This window comes from Thermobia domestica, chromosome 12 (genome assembly GCF_964235325.1).
Source record: "Thermobia domestica chromosome 12, izTheDome1.hap1.1, whole genome shotgun sequence".
In the NCBI taxonomy this organism is placed as follows: domain Eukaryota; kingdom Metazoa; phylum Arthropoda; class Insecta; order Zygentoma; family Lepismatidae; genus Thermobia; species Thermobia domestica.
In genome coordinates this window covers 233,241,562-233,266,284 of record NC_137465.1, presented here as the reverse complement: position 1 = coordinate 233,266,284, position 24,723 = coordinate 233,241,562, and the positions used below count along the sequence as shown (strand labels likewise).

Below are 24,723 nucleotides of genomic sequence, written 5' to 3'. Positions count from 1 at the left end.
AAGCGTCATTTTTTGGCCAATATCCCTGTAACGGTAAGTCATAGAGAGATAATATTGGTGTTAATCAATACCTAAGAGGATAGTAACATTTTGGCACGGATATTAATTGGTGACCACTGGCCAACTGCCCATTGGCCAAACCAGTGGCCAGTTGGACAGTGGCCACCGGTTACTATTTAGTACCACCATATATTTACCATCCTCTTAGATATTGATCAACACCAATATGATGTCTCTATGACTTACAGTTCCCGTCGCCATTTTTTGGCCAATATCTCGGGAACGGTAAGAGTGTTGCGAAAAATTTAATCGTTTTCTCTGATGGGTTTTGATGCTCTATGGAATACAGGGTTCAAAATTGAAAAAATCGCAAATAACAGACAGACGGACAGAGAGAAAAACACACATAGAGAATTCAGCAACGAACTTTTAAAGTTCGTTGAAAATTGGGAATAGTATTTCTAATCGTTCGGCATCTACAGCCATTTTAGCCCGTCCCATATCATGGATGAGGGCCCTCAGCGGTCACACTACCGAGGGAAATGTGGAAGGAAGGAAGCAGCTGGGGACCATTATGTTAGGTACGGTACCATCCTGACATTTGCCTGTCGTGAATGAGGAAATGCCAAGAAAAATATCACTCAGGGTGGTTGATCTGAAAAAGCTTTTTATACTTTTGGGTCCGAATGTCCCCACCAGGAATCGAAGCCGGTCGTTACAAGAACAAGTAACTCCAGGCACCTGTGATATGGCCAGGGAGTTCTTTTGAGAACTTCAATAAACTGAACTTGCCAGAGACGGTCGTCAGATTATTAAGCTAAACCGCTTTAAACTGAGATTCAGCAGGGATAATGAAAAGAATAAACTACTTAGTCTGAAGGTACTTGCTGGCAAATTTTCAGACTAAATTTTTAGAATATATATACACGCTTCTTGAAGACAATGTGAATATAATGTGCGTGAAGGCGTTTTCCAAGTGAGGGGACAAAACTTTCTTCCATTTTTTCCAGTAAAGCCCCTCTTCTTTACTGGACAGGCTATCAAGACCAAAGGGGCCCACTCTTTCTTGACTTTGGCGTTATCCTCAGGCGTACTTTAGATTCCCAGATTGCCCCAGGTATCTATTTTAAAGAGGCTGATGAGCTTCTGATTCACATTGGAACAAGAAAAATTAATACTCACCTGAAAACGGGAATAAAACAAATTTACAAGTGAACACCTTACCGTGACTCTCTCTTCATTAGCTTCCGGTGTAAGCATATGGGACCTAATACTTTGTAGTTTCACTCGTGGTGCATATAAGTGTGTGTATGTGATATTTTTCTTCTCAGTAACTACTAAGCCGGATATGAACCAAACTTGCTGAGCAAATAACCCATAGTCGAAGTTCTAAAGATCGATATATTTGGTTGCCGAGCTCGACCAGGAATAGGCTCGACTCGGTTTCCATATGATATTTTATTTGCACTTTCTTTGGGAATTAATGTTTAAATGGATATAAGGGGTAACAGAGACTTTGTATCTATTGTATTCTGCTTGTTCATTTTAGCAAATCTTTATTATTGGTGTACACTGAATTTACTTAACACTTAACACCAAATTAGTATTTAAGAGAATTGTTAGATGCCTTCCTCCCTAATTGTTGTTCTAAATAGGAATTAGCGATTTTTTTTTTTTTTTTTTTTTTTTTTTTTGAGAAAATTTCATTAAATTCAAACTCTTATCTCAATGGCCAATGTGTTGAGAAACTAAAGGTCTTCACAGGAAAATGTTTCACTTGCACAGCAAGAAATTCAAAGTTTCTGCCAAGATTAAATTATTTCTGTAGAATACAGACGAGGTTATGCTGTAAGTTAGTGGTTCTCAACCTAATTCTTACCCTGGTTCTCAACCAAACCCTGATAACACTAACGTTATTTCTTAATGCACCAACAAAGCACTAATGATGTGCACTGTTTGGTTTAATTTGGGAGAGGTGGGGGGGGGGGCAACTTCAGGCACGTATATTGCTGTGTTCAGTACCACCAAAAACTGTTAAAAGCAGCTTGTTTACATTTAAAATTTGGGAAACAAATAAAATACCACACCAAAAATTTATATTCATCGTGACTAGCTTGCTGGAAAAAAAGACTTTTCGCTCACAGATATATGTGTACAATTCTGCAACAAACAACAAAGAATCATACCATCCTCACGTGCTCACGTATTAGATTTTCATTTTAATTGTATTTCAATATGCAAATTTTGTTGCATTTGTATTTTTCTGGTATTTCAATATCCAATTCCTATTAGTTTCATATCGTACCTCTTTCATTTAAATTGATTTTTAAACAAATCTTCAACTATTGAAAATGTTCATTAGACCTATTTTTTGTTGTTCTTAACGGTATACCAGGTATATAAAAATAAAAATATGCCTATCAGAACAAAATTCAAAATAATATATAAAAGTATTTTCCGGTATTAGCTTATAATTATATTTATCTCTGCCGCTTATCTTCGCGACCCTCAGGTTGAGAAACCCTGCTCTAAATTATGTTCAAACTTCAATTATGATGATCCAGGCCCATAACTCGGAAACCAAAGTTCGAATAGGACATTATTTCGCATGCGTTTTAAGCAAGTCAAGTTACACCTCCAAGGCAGTTAAATATTGGAGTAAATTTAATTGTACTATTTCTCTATAAGTAGCTCAAAAGGTCTGTACAGAATATCTAGCTGTCAGTACTCAAACTCACATCAAATCATACGTGAAGACTTTTCGGATCACAGCAAACATTTATTCACTTGGATTAAAGCGAATAAACACTTTAGCCCTAATTCGCAGATATATCAAGTTATTACAATAAACCTATCAACTTCAGATTAATATGTCATAACATTATACATACCAACTAACATCGATTTATTCCTTTTATTTACACAAACATATTCCATCTATATTCGTCCATTTCGTGTATACGTCCATAATAATCTTTTCCATGACAACATGTCATGTCAATAACAATGTTTTTTCTTTTAACTATATATAGGCTATATGCTTGATTATTGCGCCTCTGATCAGTATTGACAAAATAGGTACAGATTAATTATAATAAGAATATATCGTTGTATGAAATGTCGCCCAGAACGGGAATTCCGTAACAGTATTACAGTAAAGGAAAGAACCCTGGATATTTTCAAAACATTCACTTTTTGAATAGCCCTCGTACTAATTATTATTAAATCAACTCTCGTATCAATTATTATTACATCAATATAAGTAGTTTTCTCTTCTCTTCTTTCTCCATATATATATTAATTCATTTATAACAACATTTTTCTTTTATTACTAATCACATATCATAAAACGTCGATTCATTAAAAATATTATTTATGGGTCTATTCAAAATTATAACTAACTGATGACTTACGCAGAGTTACTAGTTAATTGTTCCTTTTTACATTGAGCGATAACATCCATATACAAATGATATTTACAATTAAGATTGTCATCATATCACACGTCAACCATCAGAAGGCAATAATTACATTTAGAAGCTTCAATTAAGATCAATGTCATGAATTTAAATTTAACACAATCAGGTTTCCTTTGAACACGTAAGATAAAAATAAAGATGAACATAACTCTTAAAATTAGTGCAAAGATAAAATAAATTAATCACATCATAACATGTTGTGCATATATAAAGTTCAAATGAAGTATTCATAACACAACTCGTAACATACAAGAGAATAAATTAAGAATTGTTATCCAAGTTTAATTTAGTTAACATATCAGGGTTAACTAAAGTTTCAACTAGTTTCAACCATTTGTTTTTCGTGATTTCCGAAGGTCGCCATACCTTAAGTTCATCAATATTGCGAAATCCTATAGATTTGCCTGTTTTAGCATCAACCAATTCGAACACTTTAGGATTAATTTCCTTAACACATAGGTAAGGGCCGGCATAGACATCACAAAACTTATAAATTCGCTTTAAGCTAGCATTGCTTTGCGGATGGAGCTTCAGAAACACCATGTCGCCAGTTCTGATCTGATATTTATTTTCCTGTTCTTGCTTTACCTTTTCATTGCGTCGTTGAAATTTCTGAGATCGACGAGTTCGAACCATACTTATCAAATGTGAGGGTTCCAAATCCTCCGAATCTCTTAATTTTATATCAAAATGATGTTCAATAGAGTATATAGTATCAGTTCCGTTATGTATATTTGCCGGAGCCACACCGAGCGAATCAGAGATAGAATAATTTAAGAAATAAGTAACCTGAGTAACATATTTTACCCAATCCGAATGTTTGTCTTTACACAAGTGTCTGAAAAGTGTGCCAAAATGGCGATGAACATTCTCCACCACGGAACTGCTAGGATGATATGGGGTAACAAAATGGACTTTGATACCCGCATTAGCCATTGACCTTATAAATGAGTCGCTACGAAACTGTGAACCGTTGTCGCATAGAATATGTTCTACCGGTCCACAATGAGGTATGTATACATTCAATATACGATATATAATGGCTGAAGACGTCGCTTTTCTCAAAGGGTAGGCCACAACATAACGAGAAAATATATCCATCACGGTAAGCAAGTAGGATTCTCCAGAAGATGCCCTTGGTAAAGGACCATATAGATCTATAGACAGGAAATAGTGAGGTTTATCAGGTAGTATTGAAAGCATCGGCTTATTGACAGCACGGTTATTATGTTTAATACGCATACATTCTTCACAATCACTAATATATGTTTTAATAGTACATCTGAGAGATTTCCAATAAAAGGATTTATTGATCAGATCGAAAACCTTTCGGTAACCAAAATGCCCAAAATCGTCGTGATACGCCTTCAGTATCTTAGGAATTAATGCAGGAGGAACGCAGATTTTCTTGCGATCTTTAAATTTAAAGTCTTTAATCAATAACACATCATTTGAAAGCACGAACGTGGTATTCCACCCTTTGGGACAATTACAACCTGGGGCACATGACGACAGATGGTTTATAATTTTCATATAATCCTCGTGATCTCTTTGATTCTTTATCAGGTCTTCTAAATCTACATGAGCAATTTCATCCTGAAGAATCTTAAAGACGTTGATACTCAAGATACGCTGTTCTTCACCAGGGAATATTCTTGACAATGCATCCACGGGACCATTATTTATCCCTTTTACATGCTGTACTTCGAAATCGAAGGACTGGAGTTCTAACGACCATCTTAATAATCTATTGTTGTACCCTCATATACTGCGAAGATAACGTAGCGAACTGTGATCGGTGATTACCGTAAAATGGCACCCACTAATGTACGGAGCAAACTTCTGGATTGAAAAACGTACTGCTAGCAGTTCAATTTCAGTTGTGGTGTACCCCTTTTCTGCTTTCTTGAGAGTCCGACTTACACAATGTATGACAGCGGGATTTTCTATTGTAGGATTAGGTTGCCAAAGAATTCCAGATATCCCCGCTAGAGAACCATCACACTGTACAAAAAAAGGCATATTATAATTTGGGTGATTTAAACGAATATTACGCATTATACTATCCTTCAGTTGGTTGAAACTTCGTTCTTGTAACTCGCCCCACTGCCAAGGCATTCCCTTTTTTGTGATAGAGAACAAAGGTTGTGCAATTTCAGCAAAACGGGGAATCGATTTTCGAAACCAATTGAATAATCCTAAAATTTGGCGTGTTTGTTTTACATTGGTTGGCGGAGGTAGATCGCTGATGGCTTGGACCTTGGACTCACTGAAACACAATCCTTCTGAATCGATCTGGTAACCAAGGAATTCTATCGAAGTTTTGAAAAATTTTGATTTTTCTAGATTTAAAGTGAACCCAGACAATTCCAAGCGTTTAAGCACAATATCTAGATATTTCAAATAATCTCGGTAATCTTTTCCCATAATTAAAATATCATCAGCATACACTATAACGTTACTCCTCAGGTCTTGACCCACGACTTGATTTAAGCATGATGCTAATGCTGCACTTCCATTGATCAAACCAAAAACTACTCGGTTATATTCGTATAGATGTCCTTCGAAGGAAAAGGCCGTGTAAGGTCGAGATTCCTTATCCAAGAGAATTTGGTTATACGCCATGACCAAATCGAGATTACCAAAAATAACGTTCCCTTGCAAAGTGCTCAAAATTTCCTCAACAGGGGGATATCTAACTTGTTGTAGCTTTATGCATGTGTTCAATTTACGCATGTCTAAAACTATTCTCAGACGTCCATCCTTTTTTGGTACTACGTGAATGGGATTCAAGTGAACACTTTGAGACGGGCTAATTATCCCGTCACGCAACATCTCTGAGATTTGTTTCCTTACATTTTCCCTGAATCTGTAAGGAATTATATACGGTTTAGTAACAATAGGGTTTTTGTTGTGTACCTCAAGTGAATAGAGGAAATCTTTGCAACAACCAGGACGATTAGAAAATACCTTTCGATGTTTATACAAAATTTGTACAAATTCAGAAGTTATATCTTGATCTTTAATTTCCAAATCATGTAAAATCTTTTGAACATAAAGGTCGAACGGATAAGTTTCCTCACCTTCGTCAATAAAATTATCTACCACACTGCATTGTAACGAGCTTTCATCTATACAAGAAATTAATTTTTGTGTTATGCTGTCAGGTAATCCAGGTAAAGTAAATGTTTGATTCTCAAAGTTTAAAATTACACGGAATTGTGTTATAAAATCAAGACCAATTAAAAGATTTTCATTCAATTCATTTATCACTAGAATGGGAAGATTAATATCACGATCTTTCACAGACAGTACAATATGAGTTTTACCCATGACTCGCTTTTTATGTTTTCCAGTATAATCAACTAGTATCAAATTTTCAAGCTTTTCCAATCTAGGATTAGAATATTCCTTAGCAATCCTATTCCAAAGTGAAAAGGACAACAGCGATGCATTAGCCCCGGTATCAATTAAAGCATTTAGAGCAATTCCATTAACCTTCACAGGAATTCTAGCCGTACAGAACGATTTCAAAAATACAAAGTCATTATCGTCATTATATGAATCATCAATGTCATCATCGGTTTGCCAACAACAATTTGCAATGGGTAAATACTGATATAAGCAACGTCTATTTACATCTAATTTATATTTATCATTACAGTTATCTATAAATAAATTACCATCATCCTCAAATAAATTATTAGATGAATCTCGGGACAAACAATTACGAGAATCTTCAGCTGATATGGGATTAACCCCAACCATACCAGCAGGTTTTAGTTTAAATTAGGGTTAACAAACGAATCCATTAGAGTGCATTGAACACCACAATCTTGGTTATTCTCTCTTGATCCATTTCCTGTTTCATTTATTACTTCGGTCCTATTTCGACAGTTCCTGCCATCTTGAGATCTCCAATTAAATCTGTTTTGAGTCACATTGGCATGCATCACATTGTTACCGTAATTGCGTCTTCCACGAAAGTTTCTTCTGTTCGCCCAACTGTTCCTTGGATTACCATAATTCGTTCCATTTCTACCGCTGGTATCGAATCTTCCATTAGCTCCAGTTCCAGTACGCATAACAAATCTTTCACTAATTCCAATGCCAGTATTGTCACGTGATCTCTCATCGCTGCGAAGATTTTCGGTATTCTCATTAGTTATATTCAGGTTTCTGACGGGAATCGGATTAGGCGGATTACGGTTACTTCCGCTAGGGTTCGGGAATTGATTCTCAAAGTTCTGAACTAAGATTATGAGATGATTGAAGTTTACGCATTGAGCTGACAACAGAATTTGTTGTAATTTATACGGCAATAAAATGCGTACGGAAGCGATTATTCTGGATTCGGGCTGAAACGGATTGACGAGTTTGAGTTCATTATATGCATTGATTGTAAAATCCGTAAGAGATTTATCGACCCGAGGTGAATAGTGTCGAGTTCGCACCATCGCATCGCGGTTAGCTAACAAGAAATCATTTTCGTAATTAGCCAACAGGGCCCGTTTGAATTCTTCGTAGGATTTTATATGGTCGCGAATAGCTTTAAACCACAAGGAACAAGGAGGAAGTAACAGATGTGGTAACAACTTCATAAATTTAGATTGAGCTATGCCCATAATTTCACACTCTGCTTCGAATTTTTCTAAAAACGAGCTTGCGGTTTCGTCACACTTACCGCTGAATTTTGTCATGGCCTTGATTTCGCTGACCTTGACATTTATTTTGCTATCGTTGTGGTTTCGTTGATGTTGGTAATAACCTATACCCCTTTCACGCTTATTTATTTCATTCTTCCTTTTGCGATTACGATCTTGGAAACGTCTTCTGAGGTTTTCCGCAGCCAAATCATCATCAGTGGAACCTTTAGAGGAAGATGATCTGTCGGTTTCCATTAATGGAGTTCTCGGGCAATGATACGATATTTCCTGTTGATTGGGAACATCCAAAACTTCCTTATACACAGGATTATTGTGGTTACCTTCCCTTTCTTGTAATAATCTCACTTCCTCCTGTATGTTGGTTATTTGTATACTATGTGAGTCGACCTGGGCAGTGATACTCACTATTTGATTTTTTTGTTGGTTTGTAGTCGACTCTAGGACTTCGACGGCTTGCTTTATTGATTCAGTTTCCAGGGTTAGCTGATCTTGTCTGCCTTGCCAATTATTGCTGAATTGCTGGAACCTGGTATCTATTTCACGCGTTACATCATTGGTGATTTTGATAATAACCTCATCAGTCAGTACATGTAGATCCTCTTTCAAATTATGCTGTAGCCTATCGAAATTTTCATGGATACCCTGAACTCTATCTGCAAGAGATTTGTGTTGGGTCAATATTTGCTCGAACTTCTCATCATTTGATTTCTTCATATGCTCCAGCATCTCATCATTCGATTTTTTCATATGCTCCAGCTTCTCATCATTCGATTTCTGTATCTGTTCTAGCTTTTTATTTTGTTGTTCGTATTTAGCATCTAGTAGTTGACTAATCATATCAATAAGATTAGAATGGGAACGTTCGGACACAGTTACGGCATTTCCAGACATGGTTTCAACTAAAGTACTGGGCACTTCTTCAATCTCCGAATCCTGCATAATTCCAGTTCTTTGGATTTTCTTTCCACTTCTCAAAGTAGTGAAACTCATAAAAGGTAAAATATGCACATAAACTCCGTTCTTACTATCCTTCGGAACTAAAGGTTTTCGGTATAGTCCCGGGTTCCGGCACCAGATAAAGCGAATAAACACTTTAGCCCTAATTCGCAGATATATCAAGTTATTACAATAAACCTATCAACTTCAGATTAATATGTCATAACATTATACATACCAACTAACATCGATTTATTCCTTTTATTTACACAAACATATTCCATCTATATTCGTCCATTTCGTGTATACGTCCATAATAATCTTTTCCATGACAACATGTCATGTCAATAACAATGTTTTTTCTTTTAACTATATATAGGCTATATGCTTGATTATTGCGCCTCTGATCAGTATTGACAAAATAGGTACAGATTAATTATAATAAGAATATATCGTTGTAGGATACATGTTGCAAGTTTTCAGAACCCAGCCTATATGAGACGTGAGCCTACAGTTTACGATTGGCGTTGCCGACTGTAATACAGTGCGGCAAACAACATGGCTAATGTGGTAGAATACCTTCACTGAACTGAATACAGCACCACTTTCCAAATTCGACAACAATTTCGCTCAGAATGAAAAGTGTATTTCACTAAATAGAAATATGAAATATGAGACCATTGGCAATCCTTAACTTGAAATAAATTACTTATTTTAAGTGATTTTTCAATTCTCTTTAATAAGCTTTCTTCATTTAGAAAATAATTCCCTTATTTTTTTCTGGATACAACTTGATCAAGGTATAATAAATATCACTTTTTTTCACATGCAAATTCATGACTTATCTAAAGTGTCTGTCTTGGCATATGGATTCAATTTACAAAGTGAGCTCCTTCGTGGCTAAGCGGTTAGCGTACGCGCCTTTGGCGCGGGAGACCCGGGTTCGATTCCCGGCGGGAGCTCATGTGGTTCGGACTCCACGTTAATCAGTAGGTCCACGTCTCATATAGCCTCGCTGCTGAACGGGACGCTAAACAAAAATCAACTCAACTCAACTCAATTTACAAAGTTACAACACACTCCTTGATATATCTTCTAAAAATGTTAGTTGACAACTACTTGCATAGGCTATATAACTCATTGTGAAGTTCTGTCTTTCCCTTGAGGATCATAAAATATTTTCTCCATAATTGTGAAGGAATTTATTAGGGTTTGCTTTTCTTGAAACTTGAGAACTTTGAGAGAATTTGTGTTTTTGTTTCTAGTAAAAAAAAAAAAAAAAATAGTTCTGAAAGTAATTGTTTTGATTCTAGCAAAATGTGGCGATTTGAACAAATTCTTTCTAGCAAAAGTTGGAATCTTTGAGAAAATTTACTTAGCTTTATTTCTCGTAAAATTTGAGAGAATTTATTTTTTTTGTCTAAAGTAAAAACCTCATAACTTTGAGAGAATTTATCCGGTTTTGTATTTTTAATAAAAGTTGATAACTTTAAAGAAATTTAATTAGACTCTATTCCCATTTTTAGTAAAATAAATTGTTAACTTCGACATAATTTGTTTGTTCCATTTCTAATTCATATCTTCGAGAGAGTCTATTTGACTTCGTTTGCACTAGAAATTGGGAGTTTTAAATACCTAATTTCGTTGGGTTTGCTTCCACTAAATTTCTTAATTTTGAGAGAATTTGTTTTCTTTTCTTTATAAAATACAATTGATTGCTTTTATTTCTCAAGACCTCTCGATTTACTTAAATTTAAAATAGAAATTGGGATCAATTAATGACTCACGTGGCCACTTGATTGATTTCACCACGCCTAATACAAAATTTGTTGCTCAAAAAGAGTGTTAAACTTCAAACAAATAAATAAACAGGCGAAAAATTACAATAGGAGAATTATACATTGAAATAATTCACTAAGATACATCGACATTCATTTGACCTATCTTCCCAAAATGCTCAACAACTTGCTTATACATAATTCATTCTGAAGTTCTTCCTTCTGTTTAAGGACCATAAAAGATATTTTACAATAGAAATCGTGACTTTAAATACTTCAACATTTCTCTCTTTAGAGTATATTATAAGTTTATAATTCTTAATTAATAACTATTTAAAGTGCTTTTAATAAAATGCAAAATTTGGATTATTTTAAGAGCAATCGTGAGTACTCGAAGAACAATGGAAAGAAGAAAATAAAAAGAGATAGATCTAAACATGTATAAATAAAAATAAGGATATGAAAGTTAACTTTATGAGTTATTCTCTGGGTGACTTATGAGAAAGCGTTAACATTTATAACAGGAATATTATTTCGGTAGATTAATGATAATATGAACACATTGTGTGATAGTTTGTTTCTATAGAATAGGACAGAACAAAATGGTTTCGAAAAGCACTATACTTACAAACGAAGAATTCTTTTGTTAACTTTATAACTTCAACACAAAGCACTTGAGATACATTAATTTCTACAATCTTAACATTCTACAGTATACAAATACTGTAAACAGTTATACATTTCATGATCCAAAATAGAAATAAACGTGATAAGGTGGTCATAAAATCAATTCTTTATTGAGTGAAGAGAGGATCTGAGGAGAAAAGTCGGTTTCATACTTGAAAATAAACACATACTGTGAGACAAAGGATCAAGTAAATTTATTTTTGACAATTTGTCATAAGAGAACATCATATGTAGACTACGAATAAGGTAACTCACATTTCTTGGTCCTCTTTATCGATCAGTGATTGCTCGCAGATTAAACGGTAACTCAGTTTGGTTGCTGGTGCAAATTTATGAATGAGTCATGGATGATGTATTTCCGCCAGTGCTTTCAGTATAATTTGTTTCCATTGGGTTCCAAACAAACATGACGCACTTCCACCACTTTCGGCATTATTTGCTTCCGGTGAGTTCCAAACGTGTGTTCTATACAGGGTGTTTCAAAATAACACCGATAACGTTTGGGAGGTGATTCCTGACACCAAGATAAGACGAAAAGCATAGACCAACCTGGGTGTACAAATGCTTCCTTTCGGAGTTATAGGATGCCGAAAACATGAAAAAAAAAAATGAAGTTTAAAGGTTCATAGCTCCAAAACGATGGGACCTACAGTAGTCGAGTCAAAATTTCACTTAGGAACTAATATGCACGCTATATAAAAATACATGTTGCAACATGCAACAATTTTTATAGTGGCAGTTTAGGTACGGGCATATCATTTGAAGTACTCACCAACTACCTCCATAAAAAATAGGTCTACAACTTATTGGTGTATGTTGCTATTAAAAATATTACAACATGCGTATATTAAAATATAAATATTTGACATCGGTTGGCATAGTTATAACTGAATAATTTGGTGGAGGGAGGATGAATTGCTCCCTAATTTTGTAGATGTTTGACATATCTTGAATTTAAACGTTGAATAAAAACGATACTTAAAAAAATTCCCACCAAGTTATCAAGGCACCAGAAAGAGAACAGCATACAGTATGGTGAGATATAATAGCCTAAACTTTAATTTAAATATCATTCAATTAATGTCCCTATAAGTTCAGAGTGATTGAGCCCAGGCCAAATCGCTTAAACTAGAAACTTGAAATTTGGACAGGGCATACGATGCAAGGTACCACTAAGGAAATATTTCTGAAATCCGATGAAAAAGGGAACAAGTAGGTATGTAGGGGTATCAAGTATTATATTAAAATATTCGTATCTCAAAATATCTCAAGGTTAGAAGCATGACATTTGGTATATGGAATTCACATTTAAAACAATAAGAGAAATGCTTCAGTATTTTTGGTATTTCACCTAGAAGGGAAAAATGGATGGAAAGGTATAAGAACTACAAAAATTATAATAAGACATCTATAGCTCTTCGAGTCTCTATCTCCAATTTTTTGCTACTTTACCTTCAATGAACAGCGTGCTATGCGCGCCCATTCAATTAAATGGAACCATGTAGGCCAAAATGGAGAGGAAAACAAGTTGACAATAGCGGAAACAGAGAAACTTACCGCCCTCTGTATTGATAATCTAAGTATTCCTAATATTAATTTCCTGGTCTCCCAACATTTATCTGGCAACACCGATCACGACATCAGGAATAGAAAGCCGAAGTTAATCGCTATAGACATTGTTCCTGACACGGCCAAAGTCGTAAGTCACAAGAAGAGGGATGCTTTATCAGTAGATAAGATTGGGAGCACAGTGAGGCACAAAGGAGAGAAGAATCGATCCGATTCCGGAGTAATTGGAATGAGGAAGATACTGATTGAAGAAATCAGTAAACGGGAGAGTGCGCAGATCTAGGGTGTTATGGTGAGGTAGGTATTGGATGAAAAAAATTATTTCGAGGGTACAGAGATACAGGAGCAGTTATTAAAGCTCAACAGAATTATTTCAGAATTGATTGAAATTAGTCCAAGTATGAGGCTTGGGAACAATTGAGAAATGAACAATAAAAAGTGAAAATATTGGAACATAGAATTAATGAGGTATTGAAAAAGAAACTTAATGAGTAGGAAAGATTTCTCAGGAGAATTTTCTGAACTTGGAAGAGTCAATCCGATAGCAGTAAGATGTGGTATTAGGAATAGAAGTGAGAGAGAAGGACCAGAAAGTGTGAGAAAAGGATAGATAATAATAATGGTGATATTGTGTGTGAAGTGAGGAACTTGATGCTGCAGCTTAGATCAAGTGAAATATTGGATAGGAGCATGTAAAAGGATATGACTGTGGAGCAGGATGAGGTAATAAGATTGAAAGAATTGAACCGGATGGTTAATCAAATTGTTGAAGATAATATAGGGCATCAAATCACTGAGGTAGAATGAATGTTCGATGAAGAAAATATTAAGGAAGTTGATCAAAGAGAATAGATGAGGTCTGTCACATAAACCTCTGAAGTTTTAAGATCAAAAATGAGGGACTATAATATAGCAAAAATTGATAAGAAGGGTAGTGGCAATAATAAGAAAAGAATATAATATGCTATTAGTGGGGAGATGTTTAGGAAGGATCTTTGAAAAATCTCGTAGAAAGATTGATAGAAGGAAGAATACAAAAATATAGATAAGGCTAGCGAGTAAGTAAAAAATATGTATGAGAAACCTTTGTTCTGTTGAAAGTAGATATTGTCTGGAATTTACTGACCAAAAGAAAGAAGATAATCTCAATATCTCTAGGTTGTCTACAGAGATAAAAGAAGGTTGAAGAGGATTAGGAATGACTCCGCACCAGGGTTAGATGGTTTAAAGAAACGTAATTTGATGGGAGAAAGGAAAGTTAGGGTTCTAACAAAGTTCTATAATCTCGTGTAGAAAAGGGACAAGACCGAAATATGAAGAAAGAGTTGAAAAATTCTTATTTCCAAGCAAAAAAGAAATTTAAATCAGCAGGAAAATTGGCGGCCGATTATTATTGGTTTGCTAATGATGAGAACTTTTACAGGCCTAATCAATCGAAATGAATGTGGAAGTTTTGCAAGTTCCATAAGATAGCAAAGACGAATCTTTGTTTAAATAGAAAGTGTGAGAGTACTAAGGACTAACCAGGACAAAACGCCGTATCTGTGTTGTCGAGATCTGTCTGATGCGAGGAAAAAAAAAAAAAAACAAAAAATAATCGAGTTTTTGAGTTCACTCTTTCTCTTCCAAGGTCCTGATATCATAGGTTAGTACTTCTGTCTTGGAAACATTAGACAATATCATACTGCTTTTTTGTTGTTAAAAAAGACGTTACACCTAAGAACATTGATCTCGAATGCGATATTGTATGCCAGGAAGCGAAAGAAGCGAGATAGAGGATAAGCGATCCCAAAAATAGTTGATGTTGTTCGACGAAGAATATTGTGAAATTAGATTCAACTTATAAAAAGTAGGTCGATTCGATTAAAACGTTGGAAGAATCAGATGGGAAGTTAGCAATTGATCTCGATATGAGAGGACCAGTTATAGTTGAGAAATTGAAAAAAATTATACTGTGAACAAGTGTCTCAGGGTAAAAGATTGAAATATTTTCGTGGTTTTCTTCTATCGAATATATTTTTTTTCCTATTCGATAGCAACTTGATGTCAAAATATAGATTTTTAGCGTTAAAGTATTGGTGGCGTGAGCAAAGGAAACAAATGAAGGCTTGTGCTGGAAATGTCGATATAAGACTTGAGGACATGTTGTCAGTGAATGTTTCATTCATAGAGGTAAAAGAAGCCATAGGCTTAATGAAGTAGTGAATATTATTGAAGAATGTGTTAAGAAGGACTTCCGTACTACCAAGGAAAATAGTGTTAATGAATAACAATTGGGTTGGAGTGAACTTTATTGTTGAGACGAACATGAAACGATACTTGGGGGATATTGGTATGAGAATGGAAGAAGATAATAGCCTAAAGGTCGCTGCGATGGAGAAAATTATGCATATTGGAAGTTAAAAACAAATTATGATTGATCAAAGAAGTTTGTTAATGTTCTCTGAATCATTGTTGGAAGCAGAGGAGCGATTTCAAGAGCCACTATTCGACGTTTGGAAGATTTGGCGATTGTGAATAACAGAATTTTGACGACGATATCATAAATTGCCCTTAGATCACCTATTAAGATTGTTGCGGCTGTTTGGTTTTTTAGCAGCCTGTATATTAATCTATTTGTGTGTGTGTGTGTGTGTTTAATCTTACGGGTGAAGGAGAAGGAAACTTTGTGAAAAAATAATGAAATGATCCCCCTCCCCCCAGGAAGAGGATGTTCTCATGTTTATTATATGCGGTGTTAAGACTTTTCATTTAAAGTAATAAGACATGCGTTTCAGTGTTTTTTTATTTTTAATATTTAATCTAGATGGGAAGGAAAGAGGGTGTGGAGAGAAAGGGGAAGGATTACAATTATTAAAGAAAAGTCCAAACTCGGAATCTTTTACGCTTGGAGACAGAAAATTTGATATTTGGACTTCCAATTTAAAATAATAAGACACAAGTCTTTAACTCTTTAAAAAAAATAAATGATGTAGAAGGGAAGAGAATGATATAGGTAGGAAAATAGTGGTGATATTACAATTATTATAATTAGATGACCAATCCCCTAACGTCAGAGACATGAAATTTGGTATTGAACCACTTATTTGTAATAATTAAACATGTGTTTCAGCATTTTTGGTATTTGTCCTAGAAAAGGAGAAAATATAATAGGTTGGGAAGAAAGAGGGATAGAGTTGCAATAATAATAATAATAATAATAATAATAATAATAATAATAATAATAATAATAATATATCCATATCTTGGAATCTCCTAAGGTTAGAGACATGAAATTTGGTATTTGGATCCTTCGTTTAAAATAATTAAACATGCATTTAATCGTTTTTTGATGTTTTTTATAGAAGAGAAGAAAAGAAATGACAGTAAAAAGAAGTAGGGTGCAGTTACTATAATAAGACTTATGTATCAGGCACTTAGCCAAGGGGGTCCAGGGAGTCCGAACCCTCCTCCTTCGAGACCAGAAATGAAGAAAAATAAGGAAGGATGAAACAAAAAGAAACGAAAAAAAGAAGAATCAGCGTTAAAAATAAAAAGCTACAGCAAGTTTTTGGTTATTCTTTCTTATGAGGAGATTTATGTTACTTGTAATTCATGGTGGCAAATGAGCGGGATATCCTAGAAAAGTCAGGAAATTTGAAATTTGAGAAAAGTTACGGAATTCCTAGGATTTCTGCTACTAGTCAGAGAAATTTCAAGGTTTCGAAAACATAGTGCCGTTCTGTAACAGTGTGTACATTTTTTATCATAATTTTTCGTCATCGCTTCTTTGCAGAATCAAACATGTTATTTCAAATACAGTTTTCTACTGCTCCTTTAACCACTCATTGGAACATACAGTAGTTGACGGAATAATGAAAACTAAAAGGCTATGTGCAAAGAAGGTTCTGTTAACATTTAATTCAACAGAGAAAGGAATGTATATATTGTAAAATGTTTTTCAATACATTTTTATATTGTTTTACTTGAGATTTTTTCATAGTTTGTTATTAAAATACTTACTAACATATCCTAATTTTATTGTCCTAACAAATTAATATATGTTTCCAGTAAAATAATTTAGAATGATCGAGCTCCTGGTGTGACGACCACAGTATTTCATGTTACGGAGCCCCCTTTACGAAATCCTGGCTACGTGCCTGTTATGTATATTAGATATTTGACAGAATGGAAGAAGAAAGAGGCAGGAGTGCTCTTGAAGATGCCTATACGAGATGCCTTGTGGTAACACTAAAGTTTTTGAGTGGGAAATAGAAGGTGAGTGAATATGCATTGTTGAGAGGAGACCGAAGCCGATTTTGCAATTTAAATTTGTACTTCCATCCCCAGTCTCAGCTCGAGAAACACACAAATAAAATCTACATATAGCAACAGTGCTTCGTTTGTGTAGACTCATATGATGTAAGTATTGGAGCCCCTTCAACTAGCCTGCCTCCTAAAGTATCACTAGTTTCTTCATTTCTGTATATAGTTTCTTCATCTCGATACTGAAAGAGCCGCATTACCTTCAATAGCTTAGGGCCCCACCAAATCTAAATCCGACTCTGCTAACGATAGATTAAAAAAAAAAAAGTTATTCACAGTTATAAGACTTTCGTGACTTTTTGCCCACCCTGTACATAAAGCAGCTTCTCTAATAATGATATATTTGCTACCTAACCTATACCTTATTTGAATGTTTCCCCGAGGACAAGTTCTAGGCATTTTGTATAAGAAGCTATTAACATTACCATCAAAAACGAAAATTCTGAGACTCATTACGAGTTGGAGTTGAGACCCCGAACAGAAAAATCGCGCGCATAAACTGTTCTCTTACAGGAAAGAAAACATTTGCAATATAATTACTTACTTTCAAATGTTTTCACCTAAAAAAAAAAAAAAAAAAAAAAAAAAAAAAAAAAAAAAAAAAAAAAAAAAAAAGTGTTCTACGTAAGTTACACGCTCCATAGTTTTACTACCCAAGTCCCGTAATCCCCATTCACGGAGAATAGTTCAGAACACTTCGTACAGAGAGCAGCACTATAACGAAGCTCACCTTCATCTTACACTCCAAATAGTTACAGACTTTGCCGCTAGATAGCACTACCTTCTCACCTCTTCTATGCGTGAGTAAAAATAGCTGATCAACGTAACGAACTATAACAAGGGATAATGCAAACTGATAAAAAGAGTTGAATAAAGCCGAATCATGTTGCCTAGTTGTAGCAGGTTTCTTTCTCTGAGTAATTCTCGAAATGTGGGCTTTATTCGTGATTTGGGGCGAAGAAAATTCGCTCGTGCAGCAGGGAAGCTCGATATATCCGGGATGTATCCAGCAGTACCAGCTGTTTTCAGCAAGGACCATAAAATAGCGTACGATCAGCTCGGCAATAATTTCGAAAAGTGGGAAAAGGTTCCATATGCAGGTATGATAGTTTGGTACCTATACTTAGTCAATATTTATTGCTTTTCGGGTCTTGTGTGTCTACCTGTAAACAGGTATTTTATTTTATACTTCATATAAAAATAAACTTACTCTTAAATAAATATTACCAGTGCAGTGGCTAATCATATTTGCAGTAGAGAGGTCGGAAACATTTTGAACACATGTTTGTTACGTAATATGTTACACATACGTTATCAGAATCAAGGTCATGAATGCAAAAGCAGAAATATTTCATTATGGCTTTTTGCCAATGGAATCAGTGTTTACAAACATTACTTTTTATTTCTAAAATTATTATATTAATTGAGCTACGTAGATGGGTAGATAAGATCCACGATTGGCAACAGTAAGGGCGTCAGATTTAATCGCTTGGGGCGGGTAATCGGAGGGGCAGATAATTTTTTTGGGGGGAGGGTAGTTAGTTTTTTTATACAAAGTAAGATTTTTATAGGTACTTGAACTACTAGTACCTTACAATAAAACATGACTGGGGTTCCTGGTCCCTTGCTTTCTCTAGCGTCGCCATTGCTTGGCAATCGTAAGACAGAGTTGGCCACCCTGAGTTGGCACTTTTCTGGACTTCCCTAGCAGCACAGGAAGGAGGCCCAACAATGGGAAATGGTAGGCTGGCCAATTGTCAAACTTGGCCCTACGTTGTGATTGTGCTGTTTACCGAACATATGCCCACGAGCGTCTCTGGCGGGGGCACGAGGGGGGACACGTCCCCCCAATATTTTGAAGTACAAAATATTCAATATTTTATTCTAATTTAATTATTTACTAACGATAGAATAACATATAAATAATATTTTTTTTTATTTGGAATATAATATTCAGGCTGTGAAACGATTATAACAGTTCTTGATATACCTCAGGGAATCCGTGAAGGTAAGCAGAAGAGTAAAAATGGAATCGAAGATAATAAACAGGTTAGACTAGGAAGTACCATGTAAATCAATTTCTTTGATGTCCCCCCGAAATTTTACATGCCAGAGACGCCAGTGCATATGCCAACCAATCAAATGAAATGAACGTAACTATTACCAAAGAATGTGATTGGAAGTTGATCTCTAAATTGTTGGATAAATGACTATAAAGGATGAGTGAACGTATTTTTTGGTTACAATTGATACCTATGCCCACCAAGTGTACTGTAAGAGTTCAGGATTTTTGTAGATCTTCGCGGACTCATCGAAAGCAGGGCCGTACTGGCCAGGCGGGAAACCGGGAAAGTTCCCGGTGGGCCTTAAACGGTGAATTTTTCAGTTGGCCCTCCGCCTCGCATCGTAAGTAGCGGTATATATATATATATATATATATATATATATATATATATATATATATATTTTTGGTCTACGAATTAATTCGTGCGGGTGGACAAGAGATGGCGCAACGAACGGAGCGTCCCACAGTTCCGTGTATCCACACATGTGTTGCAAACCCCTGTCATCGCGTATCGTTCGTAGTATAGGGCAGTGGATTAAAGCGTCAACAACACCAGTTTGTAGTTAAGTGAACATGGGAACATGGCGCAATTTGTGCCTGATAAAGTGTTTTTGCGGGGTGTCCTGCTGCATTACTTTAACATGCAGAAAAGTGCGACTGAAAGTCATCGTATTTTGGTGGAAGTGTATGGTGACCATGCTCTAGCTGAGCGAACGTGTCAGAAATGGTTTGCACGGTTTAGAAGTGGTGATTTCGGCTTGACAGACCAAGAGCGAGCTGGACAGCCAAAAAATTTCAAGACGAAGAATTGACAGCATTGCTCGAGCAGGATTCGTGTCAAACGCAGGAACAACTTGCAACAGCATTAGGCGTTGATCAAACAACAGTCTTCAAACGCTTGAAAGCCATGGGAATGATTCAAAAGATGTCACATTGGGTTCCACATGAATTGAAAGATAGAGACGTTGAAAGACGAAAAACCATTTGCGAATTGCTGCTTCAACGACAGAGCAGAAAGGGGTTTCTGCATCGAATTATTACGGGTGATGAGAAGTGGATCCATTACGAGAACCCTAAACGAAAAAAAGCCCGGGTGAAATCAGGTGAACCAGGTCCATCACAACCAAAACGAGATATTCACTGTGCAAAGGTTATGCTGTGCATATGGTGGGATATGAAAGGTGTGGTGTACTATGAGCTGCTGCAACCGGGTGAAACTATGAATGGAGAACGTTATCGACGACAATTAATGCGTTTGAAGCAAGCTCTGGCCAGAACACGACCAGAATGGGAGAACAGACATGATAAACTTATTGTTCAACATGATAACGCTCGCCCACATGTCGCAAAACCGGTCAAAACCTATTTAGAAAATGTCGGATGGGAAGTTTACCCCACCCGCCGTATTCACCAGACGTTGCTCTTTCGGACTACTACTTGTTCGATTGCATGAACAACGATTTGATTGGACAGCGGTTTACTTCTTCAGAAGATATCGAAACATGGGTCTCTGACTGGACCGCTTCCAAGGATGAGGACTTCTTTCGCCACGGAATCCGTACATTGCCTGACAGATGGGCGAAAGTGGTGGCTAGCGATGGACAATATTTTTCTTAAGGTATTTATGTATTTTGTGTTTGTACTACAGCTTCAATGTGTGCGTACCAACCGCACGAATTAATTCCTAGACCAAACATATATATATATATATATATATATATATATATATATATATATATATATATATATATATATATATATATATATATATATATATATAAGCACATGTCACGCACTCCTCGCATACGGAAGTAAGGGAACGAAGGACGATATCACGTCGAGTAGGCCTACCGACAATACAGTCAACTACTCCAAGATCAATATTGTTAGCCCATAATGTTGCGAAAACAGACTCACATTTTTGCTAATTCAACCCTTGGAAGGTTGCTAATTCAACCCTTGGATTTCCCACTGTACTTTATAATTTTGTTAAAATTGAAGTATTTAGCTAAATTGAAATCTCAAATGTTACCATAACTTAAAACTAAATAATATAATTTACATTTTGCAGCACCATTGTTTTCCATATAGAAAATATGCCGGGCGAAATTATCACCATTGGGGTGCTTGGAGCAGAAAAATACCAGAGGGCTATCAAAAATTTTTATGATGGCCCCTCTCTCAATCTGTTCAAAAGGGGCCATGAATTATGTAGGAAAGACTCATGTTATGTTTTTTTTTAAAAAAAACTTTTACGGTGAAAATGTTTTCAGTAATTTTTAAAACTTTGGGGCCCTCTTGGTCGCGGAGTCTTAGGGCAAAAAATGAAAACTCAACTAAATTTTTATTTGAGCAATCGCTAATTTCAGGTAAGTAGCTTTTTAAATTGTGCATTTTGAAACGTGTGTTAAGGGCATCATAAGGGGCCTCGTGCAGATGCAAATTTAAATCAGTTTTCTTTCCGTTCCCCCAAAAATGCTTAAAGGAAATAAATAAAATTCATTCATTCGTATCTTACTTTAAAAGAATTTACCTACGGACTGTGTAGTTCAGTGTGAAATAAGTCAGTCCTTCGTGGGTGTATGGTCGTGGCTAGTGCGAAATAAATGCAATATACTATACATTTCTTCGAGTTGTGTGTACTGCCAGTACTCAGTACGTATATATTGGGGGCGGGGGCAGTACATACATGTGCATGTGTCCCCTAGAAAGTACTTCCCGGTGGGCCTCTGGGTTGCAGTATGACCCTGATCGAAAGTGCCATTTTATGCTTCACTATTAAGGATTGTTCATCTAAAAAAGACTTCACATGTACTGCAAGTGGTACTAAATAAGTTATACGGGATATAAACCCACAGCTTAAAGTGGGATCTGCACGAGGCCCCTTATGATGCCCTTAACACACGTTTCAAAATGCACAATTTAAAAAGCTACTTACCTGAAATTAGCGATTGCTCAAATAAAAATTTAGTTGAGTTTTCATTTTTTGCCCCAAGACTCCGCGACCAAGAGGGCCCCAAAGTTTTAAAAATTACTGAAAACATTTTCACCGTAAAAGTTTTTTTAAAAAAAAAACATAACATGAGTCTTTCCTACATAATTCATGGCCCCTTTTGAACAGATTGAGAGAGGGGCCATCATAAAAATTTTTGATAGCCCTCTGGTATTTTTCTAGCAATATTAGCTCCCACTGGGAATCGAACTCGAGTCTCTCCGATGCTTGGGGTTCCTGGTTCAATCCCAGCTTGCGCCGTGTGGACTTTGTGGTGGACAAACACCGTGCTCGTGGGTTTTCTCGGGGTTCTCCCGTTTCCTTCCACTTTCTTCATTCTACCATTTCATTCATTCCTCATCATCACCGTCTCCTTTAGCCTAACCAGCAGAACGCGGGACGTAAAACTGAAAGATTTCATTTTTTTTCGAACTCGAGTCTCCTATACTGAAGACGTGTGTACTAATAATATAGCTGAAAGGGAACTCATTTTGAACCCTTCTTTGTGCACTCTCTTTCATGAAAATTGTGTAATATTATAACATAATGAAGTGGAAAACGTGAACTTTGCCTCAAAATAGTGAATCAAAAGATTATTACGTTTTAGTTTAACTTCCAATGCTTATCCTCTGAGGCTAAGGGAGACAGCATGAGAATGAAGGAAATGTTGGAATGAAGAAACAGATAAATCAGAAAAATCCCAAGAAGATATTTGTCCCCCATAAAACCCTTTTGGTGCGAGCTAGGTTCGAAGTACGGATCCCGCATGTCAAAGATGAGCGCTTTATCACTGACAAGGGAAGTGGATGAGGTGGTACAGGGGGATCTGCAGGTGTTGTATATAATTGGAAAGGTCACACCGAGTACACTTTACATCAGTAACATCATGCTTAAATGGCGCCTGTAGGGGGCGTAGTAACCATTCGAAGATCCGAACAAGGCATGATCCGAAACACCAGAAAACGTAGACAAAATAGGAAGATATGATGTAATTGTTTTCAGACGTGGTATATATAGATTTAAAAGGTAGCTGAATACCGCCCCCTAATATTAATTAGACACTAACTCACTGGTATCTCTGGCATGTAAAATTTTGGGAGGACATCAAAGAAAGTGATTTTAAATGGTACTACCTACTTCGATTCCGTTTGTTGTCTTACTGCTTAACTTCACGAACCCCTTGAGGTATATCAAGAACTCTGTTATAATCGTTTCACAGCCTGAATATTATGTTCAAAATAAATATCATTATTATTTGTATGCTATTCTGTCGTTGGTAAATAAATTAAAATAGAGTAAAATATTGAATATTTTACTTCAAAATATTGGGGAAACGCGTTCTTCACGTGCCCCCACCAGTGACGCCCGTGCACTTACTTATCAGAATCTACTATTATGTAGAAAACGTAGCTTAATACAAAAGTAGCTCTCTCCTTTGAATTCATTTAATAATATTAATATTATTATTATTATTATTATTATTATTATTATTATTATTATTATTATTAATAATAATAATAATAATAATAATAATAATAATAATAAAACGGTGTTAGACTCATGAACTTTGCAACATTAAAAAATCTAATCGTGAAGAGTACAAAATTCCCACATCGCGACGTTCATAAATACACTTCAACATCACCAAACGGAAAAACACATAATCAAATTGATCACGTTTTAGTAGATAGAAGAAAGCAATCCAGCATAATTGATGTCCTATCGTTTAGAGGGGCTGATTGTGACACTGATCACTGCCTGGTAGCAGCGATAATACGAGAGAGATTATCGTTGAATAAAGGTAATATTCATTGTCCGAAAACGGAGAGATTCAATTTAAAGAAATTAGAAGAGAGCCAGGTAAGAGAGGAATACCAGATTGAAGTTTCGAATAGATTCTTGGCTTTAGAAGATTTGGAGTGCACTAGTGTTGAGGATACCTGGATTGGAATTAGAGATAGCATTAAAATTTCAGCAAAAGAAAAACTGGGACACGCGGAAATTCGTAGGAACAAACCTTGGTTCGACCAGGAATGCATAAAACTAGCAGAGAAGAGAAAACAGGCAAAATTACGCTGGCTAGAAAATCCGAATGAAATAACTACACAAAATTTCGCAGATACCAGGCGGGAAACGTCCAAAACTTTTAGAACAAAGAAACGCGATTTTTTGAAAGCTAAAATTAAGGAACTTGAAGAGAATAGTAAAAATAAAAAACATCCGGAACATGTATAAGGGATCAGCG

The 24,723-nt window shown here is 35.8% G+C and overlaps 1 protein-coding gene across 1 annotated transcript in view; it reads left to right on the top strand.

The window, feature by feature from the left end:
* Nucleotides 1–18,222: 18,222 nt before the first annotated feature.
* Nucleotides 18,223–24,723, top strand: part of LOC145665887 (4-hydroxy-2-oxoglutarate aldolase, mitochondrial-like) — a 161,894-nt gene continuing 155,393 nt past the window's right edge. The window contains exon 1 of the mRNA XM_081732996.1: nucleotides 18,223–18,521. Coding sequence (XP_081589122.1) covers nucleotides 18,305–18,521 — 217 coding nt within the window. The 5' untranslated portion in view covers nucleotides 18,223–18,304. The remainder of the gene's footprint in view (nucleotides 18,522–24,723) is intronic.